General features: G+C 34.3%; 1 protein-coding gene across 2 annotated transcripts in view; it reads left to right on the forward strand.

Annotated features, from left to right (window-relative positions):
- SLCO6A1 (solute carrier organic anion transporter family member 6A1) overlaps positions 1–12,525 on the forward strand; it is a 100,774-nt gene that overhangs the window by 20,921 nt on the left and 67,328 nt on the right. For both annotated transcript variants that reach the window (XM_025924550.2, XM_086691041.1), the window contains exon 7: positions 8,002–8,146. In XM_025924550.2, coding sequence (XP_025780335.1) covers positions 8,002–8,146 — 145 coding nt within the window. The remainder of the gene's footprint in view (positions 1–8,001; positions 8,147–12,525) is intronic.

A 12,525-nucleotide genomic window follows, 5' to 3' on the forward strand; every position in this document is an offset into this window, starting at 1 on the left:
ATAACCCCTTATCAGGCAGGGACTAGAGATGCTATGACTTTCTGGAAATGAGTAGAAAGTGGAACTAAAGGTGAGTTTATGCTTGCCTGTTGTAGATCTTTTAGGCAGAGAGATTTTCTTCAGTAGGGTCTGTTACTTTTCATCTAAGCCTAAAAGTCAGATGAGATGCTAGAGATGCTGACCACTGAGGAGTAGCATCCTATTCTCCTTTGGTAAAAAGTTTTAGAGAGAGCAAGCTCTATCCTTCTCTTTGTGCTCTATTGGTTATCCAAGAGGTAAAAGGCTAATGATACATCAGATCTCTCCTCATCCATAGGTTCTTATCTGTTAGTAGGCCTGACCACTAGTAGGACTACTCAGCAGGGATATTATATAGCACTCACTAATAGTGAGACCTAATGTAAATGTCCATATTTCTTTGATTCTAAGACACACTTTTTTCCTTTACATTTTAGCATATTTAAAATTGGGTTGGTATTAAATTGATGGAGTCTTGAAATAACTGTAAAGCAGCATGTGATTGTGACATAGTAGGTGTTGGCTAAGTATGGGTAAAATGGTCATGGCCATTCATATTATCATTACCTTAAGTAAGTTATATACTTTAGTGGGACTGTCCATAGTAGGCGAAACTGCTGGGTTAACTCTTCAAAAAGATGATGCAGTATTTAAGCATTGAGTTATGAAGTCATTATATATCTAGAAAGAAACAACAACAGAATATAATTTTGATATTAGTAAAGCAAACATTTGATGTTGAATGAATGACTGCTAGTTCACATTTTCTTGCAAATAACATCCAAGTGTTTTATGAAACTTAAGTAAAGGAGTCCCATAAGTAGAGATAGCATTATTGTTCTCTTATTAAGAAAGCTGCTAAAGGAGATAGCATTATTGTTCTTTTATTAAGATACCTGATAAAGGACTGCCTACCACGTGCCGAACTGTGCAACTGAGTCAGGAAAAATTGGGAAGTCCTTCTTAGTAGATCTAATATATTTCAAAAGCTGGTGAAACTAATATCTGCATAGTATAGGACTTTCCTTAAAGCATTGCATTGTTATTGGCAGTAATTTTTTTTTCTTGGTGGTGCATAAAATAATGGTGTTTCTTACTGTTGATAGCATCTTAGAGTCCATGAAATGTGGTATTTTAACCTTTCTGAGCCTCTAAAAAACTGGTGCAATAATGGCACCTTCTTCATAGGAATGTAAGGTGTATAGATTACCGCATAGCCCATCATAAAAACTCAATAAATACATAATAAATATGAATGCCTTCTTGAGATATTTCTGATTTTAGTTTAGGGAAGGAAAGTACACCAAAAATATAGGGGAAAACTTCATAAGATTTTCTTTTTATCTTGATAAGAGTGGGTTATCAACTAGAAAATAAATTTAAAAGACTAATTGAAAAATTTGATGGAATAAATATCTGTTGTCTTCCTGCATTACTAATCCTATAGTTCAATACTTTCTGGTTCATGAGACTTAATTGGTACTATTTGCTTGAAGTTCAATGTCTGTTTACAAGCTCCTAATATAAGAAATGACATAAAATAATTCCAGCAAGCAAATTATTCCAATCAGTGAAATGTATCACCATCATCATAAGACTACTAACAGCTAGTTAAAAAACACATCTCCTGATTTTCTAGACATAGATTTTTTAAACAAGTCTTTTTATCATAAATTTTAATTAAAAGCCAGAGAAGTGGCTATTTTTAGAATGAATTCTCTTTACTATTACCATATTTCTTGCTGTTCCTTATTTATATATTTTAGAAAATTAATTAGTTAAGGAAACACAATAGTTTTATTCAAATGTTAGTAAAGATAATTTTAATTTAAAAATAGAAAAAATGGGCCTGAATAAAAGATAACAAGCTAAAACAGAGACAAAATACTTAACATTTTTATAAAGTTATAATATCCATGAGATGAAAAGTTATAAATAAAAAGTCAATGGCATTAACTTGAAGAACAGAAAGAAAAATGACTAACAGCAATAATAGTCTGTAGCTCTCAGAATATAATAGATTAGAAGTATATTTTAAAAGAATAAAAAGAGAAAGCTTGGAAATTAGGAAATAAGTCAGGGAAAAGAAAAAAATGAAATTAAGACTGGCTGGAAGCAGGTAAGGAATAAAATTTAAAAAAATTAATCTTTATTTTTGAGAGAGAGGGAGAGAGAGAGGGAGGGAGGGAGGGAGGGAGGAGTAGACAGAGAGGGAGACACAGAATCCAAAACAGGTTACAGGCTCTGAGCTGTCAGCACAGAGCTTGACTCAAGGCTCAAACTCATGAACTGTGATATCATGACCTGAGCCAAAGTTGGAGGCTTAACTGACTGAGCCACCCAGGCACCCCAAGGAATAAGATTTTATAGGAGAAAACTTTTTAAATGTATGGAGGAGAGAGATCAGCACTTTTACCTTCTTTTTCTTCATCTCCTACCTAAAGTTTCACACCTTATTAACAGGGAAGACATTTACATACTAAAACTCCAGTGGACAAAGAAGTGTCAACGAATATCATGATAATAAAGAACTTTTTGAACGATAAAGACCAAACAAATATAAAGTGTTATTCATTGTTTGTATTTGACTATAAGTGGATGACAGAATCTATCAAAGGAAGCTAGGATCCAAAGTATTTAGATATTATTCTATTGGTAGTCAAAATACTGAATTTCCTTGGAAAGCAAGTAAATTACTATTATAGATACTAAATCAATTTACATTTGACATAAGTAACATAATTTTTAAAAATATATTTATTGCTTGTGTTTATGTTGGGACATAATATACTAGTTTCAGTCTCTGAGTTGTCTACTAGGTTTGACCAAATAAATTGGTGTGGAAGGAGAGTGAGTGAAATTTCAGGATAGAGGGCTGAAACATTTTTAAACTTGAAAAAAACAGCATTCTCTACATGAGATATTGTACTCTTATTGGCAGATTTAATAAAGATAAGCATTACTTTCTATGGCTAACTATAGATATTTCATCATAAGGAATGAAGACCAGAGCAAGGGAGAAGTTAAGTGATCAGTAAACCACTTGAGAAGTTCAAGGAAGTTTATTGGTGTGCTCTTCAGCTTATGTTTTCCTCCTATTTGCTCGTAGACACGAAGGCCTTTTATTGGCAAGATCATTGTTTCTTGTCATGCTACCTTGATTAGGGTAGGAAGTAGATTAATGCTTTTATCACATAAAAGAAAAAGTTCCCCAATTAGTTGGGACATTATACACCCCATCTCCAATGAACCTTGGTTGAGTCTTTAGGAACTCTTTCCTCTCTTGCCTCATTGCTCTGCGTTAGTTTCCTTGTTAACATTTCTTTCCCACTGTTACTCGAGACCTGTCCTGAACCTTAGTCTACTTGTCTGTGGCCACTCTTCCATATACTTTATATTTTGCTGATCCTGTCCTTATTTCAGACTCTAAGTACATTAAGGAGTACCTAGTCTAGTTTGAAATCATACTTCCCAGACCAACATGAACCTCCTCTGGTATGGTAAAGACCTTGGTTTTAGACCAACTCTGCAATGGACTAGGGCTGAGAGCCACAGTACTACAAGATATGGCTGTTGCATAAAATTATCTGCTACTGTAAAGAACTAATTTGATTTCTCCTTTTGTATATCAACATCTACCATAATTAAGCCTGAGTTTACTAATGAAATTCCTTGAATACTGATTTGTATGTCTGGCCTTTTTCTTTGCCTCCCATATTTATATTTAAGAAAAGAATATTTATTTATTTATTTATTTATTTATTTATTTATTTATTTATTTATTTACTTATTTATTTACTTATTTACTTATTTATTTATTTAAAAAGGAAAGCCTGGACATTTTATTGGAAAGGTCCTTTGCATTCTGAGTGTTTGCTTGCTATGCTCACATGTTCTTTCTGAATAAAGCGCCCACAGCCCTTTCTGAAGAAACCCAGAAGTGTTGTGTTGTGCATTAATTGCCATGTTCTATATGATGTAGTTTAAATGTCCTAGTTAAAACTAGGTCTGAGATCAGCACTTGAGCCCAAGACAGCCATATTTAGATTTCCCCAAAACTTATCAAATATCTTGAGAAAAATATCCAATCAGGACACCTGCTATAAACTGACTAATTTCTCTTTCTTAAGAGAGTATAAATAGTCAGAAGGGAGCTTTAATAAATTGACATCAAGAAAATGAATGAGAAAAGGCCATTGAGACAGAGAAGCAAATGGAGAGAGAATATACTAAGTAGCTGTAATAGAAGTAGATATAGACACAATAAGCTGACAGAAAGAAACTGAATATCTGGGCCTTTGAAGCAATTAAGACAAAGCAATGGAGACAAGATAAGCTGCTGTTTGAGTCTGAATGATGTTGTTTCTTTATGAGTGCTGAATTATTCAGCTACTTAGAAAGTATTTTTGGCTTTCTCTCTTTACAGTGTAACATTATAATAAGTTTCATCAATTGGATTAAATTATGAGTCTGTTCATTTTAATTCTAAAGAGTCCAAACACAAAAATGATCTAGTACAGTGGTTCTTAGTGTGGGGCCTAGACCACCACCACCACCACCACCACCACCATCATCATCATCATCATCTGAGAATTTGTTAAAAATGCAAATTCTTAGGTTACTCCAGACCTACTGAAAGTAGGATCTGGCAATCTGTGTTTTATACCCTCCAAATGACTTAAAGCCCACCATAGTTTGCAACAACAAATCTAATAATCTAGTGTGACCTTCTTATTTTATAACTTATGAAAATGATTTGTATTCTTTCCTGGGTACCTTCTATATGGCAGAAATTAAATTATTACATATATTCAATTCTCTGGATCACTTGAAGTTATAGATATTATCATTTCTATCTTATAGATGATGAACCAGTAATTTAAAGAGAATGAGTAATTTCTCCAAAGACATGTATATCTTTGGATACACATAGACACAGACAAAAGACACATAGGGTTGGCCAAATTGAAGTTAAAAATATAAAAACCTCTCAAAAAAAGAATATAAAAACCTCTCACATGCCTGACTCTAATGCCATTACTCTTGTGTACTCTTGTGTATTATAAAATACCGCCTAAAAATAAGATACGTAGAGACTGCTATTTGCTGATTATTGTTCCAAAAATCAATTGCAGAGCCATGGTAAAAGCTAGGTTTTCTGTTCCTTATTTTGCCTGTTTTATCTAATACATACTGCCATTTCATATAAAACCATGGTATAGTCCAGTGGAATGGAAGATAGAACTCAATAACAGACTAATATATATAAGAACTTGCCACGTGATAGAATAGGCACTGCAGGGATAGTTGCTCAGTAGATGTGATGACAAGTTTGGTTCTCTGTATGGTGAAATGAAGTTGGATTTCTATTTCATATCATACACAAAGGTGATTTCTAGGTTAATAAAATGTGATTAGAAAAAAACAACACAGTTAATGCTAAACCGTGAAAGACATATCTTGTGACATAGAGGTAGGAAAGGTTAAACAAGTTTGCAGTATTGTAAAATGCGAAGTAAAAATTTATGGATCAAAGATTTCGGGTCTATGAAGGAGACCGTAGACAATGTTAAAAGATGAGTGACAGTTCTTTCAACCCAACAAGAGATTGGTATTTAGAATAAACAAGAAATTATTGGAAAATCTGCGTAGGAATTTCAGAAAGCCTAATAAAAATATGAATAGACAGTTTGCACACAGTAACAAATCCTAAATAGCTATGAATTACATGAAGAAATTCTCAATTGGATTTGAATTTAAGGAAGTACAAAATTACATGAAGAAATGTTCAATTGGATTTGAATTTAAGGAAGCATATCGTGGCACTGCTTCACATCCATCAGCATGGCTAAATTTTAAATTTTTTTTTTTCAACGTTTATTTATTTATTTTTGGGACAGAGAGAGACAGAGCATGAACGGGGGAGGGGCAGAGAGAGGGAGACACAGAATCGGAAACAGGCTCCAGGCTCTGAGCCATCGGCCCAGAGCCTGACGCGGGGCTCGAACTCACGGAGCGCGAGATCGTGACCTGGCTGAAGTCGGCCGCTTAACCGACTGCGCCACCCAGGCGCCCCATCATGGCTAAATTTTAAAAGCCAGCTAATAATATCAAGTGTTTGTGATTATGTGGGGTGTACCAGTTATCTACCGCTACATGACAAACCACCCCAAAACTTAGTGGCTTAAAAATAATAAAACATGATTTTGTTCATTAATCAGCAGTTTTGTCAGGGCTTGCTCCTTTCAAATATACTTTTTTTAATGTTTATTTTTGAGAGAGAGAGAGAGAGAGAGCAGGGGAGGAGCAGAGAGAGAGGGAGACACAAAATAGGAAACAGCATCCAGGGTCTGAGCTGCCATCACAGATCCTGATGCAGGGCTGGAACTCACAACCTATGAGATCATGACCTGAGCCTAAGTCAGCCACTTAACCCACTGAGCCACTAAGGTACTCTATGGCTTATCCCTTTCAGATCGACTTGTCAGCTAAAGTAAAGTCTGGAAAATAAAATCGTCTGGAGGCTTATTTACTCAAATATTAGCTTTTGATACTGGTTGTTTGCTGAAATACCCACAGATGGCCTCTCCATCTGATCTGGGCTTTCTTATAACATGGTGAAAGAGTTCCAAGGCCAGAGTCCTAAGAGAGTGGGAGTACATAGCAGAAGTCAGATTGTCATTTTATGACCCAACATCAGAAGTCATGCTGCATCACATGCTTTGTTGAGACAGTCATAAAGGACTTTTCCAAGGTCATTGCCTCCTGATGAGAGAATGGCAAAATTCTGGAAGGGAATGTGGAACTGAAAATATTGCTCTAATGGATTTTATAAAAAGTATAAGTTGCTACATGAAGAAAATAGAACTCTCTTACATTATGGTGGGATTGTTTTGGGAAAAAAATTCCAGAGAAATGATGGAATGAAGTGTACTAAATGTCAATGCCCTAGCAATCCCGTTCTAGAATATGTATTTCCAAAGGCGTTCTACCCTAGTCGTTGATGGCGCATGCATAGGGATGTTTAATGTAGCCTTGTTTGTGACAGTGGGAGTGGAACTGAGCCTAAGCATTTAATGCTGTGGGAGTGGACGAGTATGGTGGAATCACACTTTGTAAAGTTAGATAGCATTCAGAAGATGAGTTAAATTAATATACAGAATATGTTTAGATTAAAAAACTGGTGTTTAGGACTAGGAAAAAAATTTAAGTTATTTTAAGAATATACAAATAAAACACCACTGAAAATTTCAAAGATATGTACATATATAGGAAATACAGAAATCTGTTTGAAAATTAATATTTTAATGTTAATTATTGTCATGTTAATTACTATGTATAGTGTAGTAGTATAATAGGTAATAGTAAACCATGACTATACGTCTTTGTCAGGTTTCTCAGTAAGTTCCAAAAAATTGACTAAAATGCAGAATTTAAATGACTTTACTCCGTATGGAATTCCCGGGAGTAAAATATTATAGAATCTTAACTGTATGTAATACTAGTGATTTTCCTTGAGTGTTGCTTAAAGTATCTTTGTTTCATTTTTTAGTTAAGTAAAAAAATTTGTTAAGGAAAAAGTAGATAAAAGTAAAGGGGCATTTTAGACACCTGGTTAATGGCATCTAGTTTCCCTTAAGTTTCCTAGCAAATGGCCAGACTTACAAATAAAAATTATAGAGGTAGAATTACAAATAAAAATGGTTTAAACACTACATGTCTTTAACAGTATTTGTATACTGGTGAATTGCAAATTTATATATATATATATGCACATTTTATATATATATGCAATATATATATATATAATACATATACATGTATATTATATACGTATATATATTATACATATAATAATGCATTTCCAGTTTAGATTGTGAAAGGTAAAATTTTGTTGATTGGTCATTAACATATGAGTGAATAAATCTTTTTTCTTTACCTAACAACATAAAATAATTTGAATATGACTTATTTCTATTTCAGGTTCTGATGAAGGATCCAGTATTTATATGCCTAGCTCTGACCAAAGCTTCAGAATCTTTAGTTCTTATTGGAGCTTCTGAATTTTTGCCTATATATATAGAAAATCAGTTTGTATTAACACACACCACAGCAACTAAAATCGCAGGTAGACCTTTTCAGCTCATTGTATTCATTTTGAAGTTTTTATATAAAGTTTTCTTATATGCATTTAGGAAATATTTCAAATAAACATAAAGCAGGAGTAATAGCATTTACTCAAGTTTTATTTTATTTTATCTTATTTTTCTTTTCAGTGATTTTATGTATTACTCAGTGCTCATCACAATAGTATACTTTTTTTTTAAATTTTTTTAACGTTTATTTATTTTTGAGACAGAGAGAGAGACAGAGTATGAACGGGGGAGGGTCAGAGAGAGAGGGAGACACAGAATCTGAAACAGGCTCCAGGCTCTGAGCTGTCAGCACAGAGCCCGATGAGGGGCTTGAACTCACTGGCCGTGAGATCATGACCTGAGCTGAAGTTGGACGCTCAACCAACTGAGCCACTCAGGCGCCCCCACAATAGTATACTCTTAATCCCCCTTTATTTCACTATGTTCCTCTCCCAACCTCTGGCAACCCCCAGCTTGGTATCTGTATTTAAAGTCTGGGTTTTTTTTTTGTCCCTTTTGTACTTTGTTCATTTGTTTTGTTTCTTAAATTCCACATATGAGTGAGATCTTATGGTATCTGTTTTCTCTGACTGACTTGCTTCACTTAGCATTATACCCTCAAGTTCCATCCATACTGTTGTGAGCAGCAAGATTTCATTCTTTTTTATGGCTGAGTAATATTCCATCATATTTCACATTCTATCACATCTTCTTTACCCATAGGGGCTGCTTCTATAATTTGGTTTTGTAAATAATTCTGGAATAAACATAGGGAGGCATATATCCTTTTGAATCAGTGTTTCTGTATTCTTTGGATAAATAGCCAGTAGTGGAATTACCTGATCATAAACTAATGCTAATTTTAATTTTTTGAAGACCTCAAAAAATACTGTCTTCCACATTTGCTGCACCAGTTTCACTCCCATCAACAGCATACACAGGTTCATTTTTCTTCCACATCTTTGCCAACACTTGTTATTTCTTGTGTTTTTGATTCTAGCCATTATGACAGGTGTGGATTGATATCTGATTGTGGTTTTGATTTGCATTTCCATGATGATGAGTGATGTTGAACATCTTTTCATGTGTCTGAAATGTGTCTCTTGTAGGCAACATATAAGTGTTTTCTTGATAGATTCAGTCACACTGTGTCTTTTGATGGGAACATTTAGACTATTTACATTTAAAGTAATTATTGATAGGTGGGGCATCCGGGTGGCTCAGTTGATTAAGCATCCAACTTTAGCTCAGGCCATGACCTCACAACTTGTGGGTTGGAGCCCCATGTCAGGCTGTGTGCTGACAGCTCAGAGCCTGGAGCCTGCTTTAGGTTCTGTGTCTCCCTCTCTCCCTGCCCCTCTCCTGCTCATGCTCTGTCTCTCTGTCCCTCAAAAATAAATAAATATTAAAAAAATATTATAAAAATTAAAAAAAATTATTGATAGGTAATTACCTATAAAAATTATTGCCATTTTGTTTATTGTTTTCTGTTTATTTTTATAGTTCTTCTCTGTTCCTTTCTTCCTGTAATTGATGACTTTTTTAGTGTTATGATTGGATTATTTTCACTTTATTTTTTTATATGTCATTATAGTTTTTTGGTTTGTGGTTACCATTAGGTTTATATATAACATCCTAAGTATACGACAGTCTGTATTAGGTTGATGGTTGCTTTAATTTGAGCACATTCTAAAAACACAATATTTTTACTCTCTACCTTCCATGTTCTATATATATGCTTTTGCATTTTTAAATTTTATGAATCCCTTATCTAATTTTTTAGATGTAATTAATTTTACTATTTTTGTCTTTACCCTTCATACTAGATTTATAGGTGATTGATCTGTGGTTTTATTATACATTTGCTTGTGGGCACCTGGTTGGCTCAGTCAGTTGAGCATCTGACTTTGGCTCAGGTCATGATCTCACAGTTTGTGGGTTCAAGCCCTGTGTCAGGCTCTGTGACAACAGCTCAGAGCCTAGAACCTGCTTTGGATTCTGTGTCTTCCTATCTCTCTGCCCCTCCCCCACTCATGTTCTGTCTCTCTTGCTCTCAAAAATAAGTAATAAAACATTAAGAAAATTAAAAAAAAAGATTTGTTTTCACCAGTGAATTTTTTTCCTTTTATAATTCCTTCCAGTTCTGCCTTTTTATTTTCCACTTAAAGAAATCCTTTTAACATTTCTTACAAGGCTAGTTTAGTGGTGATGAATTCTCAACTTTCGTTTGGGAAATTCTTTTTCTTTCCACTATATCTGGATGATAAATTTTCTGGGTAAAGTATTCTTGGTTGAAGTTTTTTTTGTTTTTGTTTTTTTGTTTTTGTTTTTTTTTCTTTCAGCACTTTGCATATTTATGCTACTCTCTTCTGGTCTGTAATTTTCTGCTGAAAAATCAGCAGGTAGCCTTGTAGGGTTTCCCTTACCCTTTATATGTAACTAGTTGCTTTTTCTTGCTGCTTTTAGGATTCTTTTTGTTTTTAATTTTTGACATTTTAATTATTATATGTCTTGGTACGTACCTTCTTGGCTTCATCTTGTTTTCTACTTCTACACTGTTCCCTCTCTCACTTCTCTTCCTTACTCCTTATAGATAGCCACTATTCTAAAGTTAGAGTGCAATGTTCCCAAACAAGTTTGTATATTTTTACTGCTTATAAGCCTATCTGTGGACAATCTATTTCTAAAATTCATACATTTTCTTGCATATATTCTTCTCCCACTTTCATTTCCAATTGCATCTACCCCATTCATGTTGTTGTCTATTTAATGCTGTGGAATTCTATTTTATGAATACACCACTGTTTATCATATTAATGGACATGGAGTTACCTCTAACTTTTCACTCTTCCAAACAATGCCATAGTGAATAGGCTGTATGTGTCTACTTGTGCAGATCTGTAAAAGTTGATCTAGGTTTAGACATTAAAAGGGAATTGCTATTGTGTACATCTTCAGTTACTAGGTATTAAGAATTGGCTCTCCAAAAGAGGTTGCAATTGGTATTAAATGTTTTAAGATTCTGGCATTAATGGGAAAGTCATGAATATTGTCATATATTTTATGCTGTAAAAAGCCAAGGATACATGCAAATACTTTTAGGGCAACCAGTAACAGTAAAAAAAAAAAAAAAAAAAAAAAAAAGTAAAAAAATATTAATTTGGAAATTTTGATTAAAATTAAAAAAAAAACAAGAAAGGAAGGAAATGAGGAACATAAAACATGTGGGCCAAATAAAAACAAATGTTAAAATATGCACAAATTTTGACTATCAGCCTGTTATGGAGTAGATTTTATGAAACAGGAAACACCATTGTCAGACTGCACATAGGCCAAAATCCCAAAACATAGCTGTTTTAAGGGCCATAATGACAATATTTTTCCATGAATCTGCCATATTGTTTGCTGTTCTGATAAATCTAATCAAGAGATTGGGACTAAATTTATTCAGTTTCCTACAGTGTTTACATAAGGATAATATCAACAAAAGTTCAAACAAAGGATAAGGCCACATGCAATACTGGCCTCAACCATGCTGGCAAGATCTTGGCTCCAACCAGCTAAATAAATCCCTTGGCCCTCATGGTCTACCTTAGAAAACAAGATGGATTTCTCCTTAAGTTTCTGTATTTACCTTTTTAATTAGCCTGAATTATTAATCCAGTAAAACAGAAAGTATTAACAATAGTGTATGTTCTACCTTGGGCTAAAAAGATGAAGTTTTGGGCAATTCTGTCATCCAAATTAGTATTGATCAGTGGCTGATGCTGATCAGAATGTTTTCCAAGGCTGTGGTGTCACTGATTATTTCAACTAAAGTCAGGAACAAATTTTGTACCACCTTTTCTGATTGGATTACTCTTATACTGATAACTGCCCTCAGGTGCATATAAATAATGTGTCAGTAATCCCTCCTGGAGGCTCCTGTCAGAGAGATTTCCACAGTCTTCTGAGGGCTATTTGATCTACTGGTGGTATTTCTTTAAGCACTTCAAGATTTCTTATGAATATCCCTATGGCTTGAATATACCATTTTCACTTGACACGGAAGTTCTCTCAAATAGTTGTGAATCTGATTGGTGAATCCCAGAATGAAATATAAGTCCACAGAATCACAATGACTGCATGGGTCAGGGTTTCAGTTTTGACAAGAAGCCAGTAGTAAGCTAAGAGTTGTTTTTCCTACTTACCTATTTCAGGGAGTCAGTGAATCCAAACCCCAAGGGATTTTCCTGAATGGAGGCTGGCTCCCTCTTCCAGAGGCTCCAGTACACAAAATCTCTATAGATTTCCAGCTCCAATGGGTCATTTGGTTTGTGGTACCTCAAAGCAGGAAGAAGTATGCCATAGCTTCTTGATTAGCTTAAAAAGT

Source organism: Puma concolor, chromosome A1 (genome assembly GCF_028749965.1).
Source record: "Puma concolor isolate L17-30 chromosome A1, mPumCon1.1.hap2, whole genome shotgun sequence".
Lineage (NCBI taxonomy): Eukaryota > Metazoa > Chordata > Mammalia > Carnivora > Felidae > Puma > Puma concolor.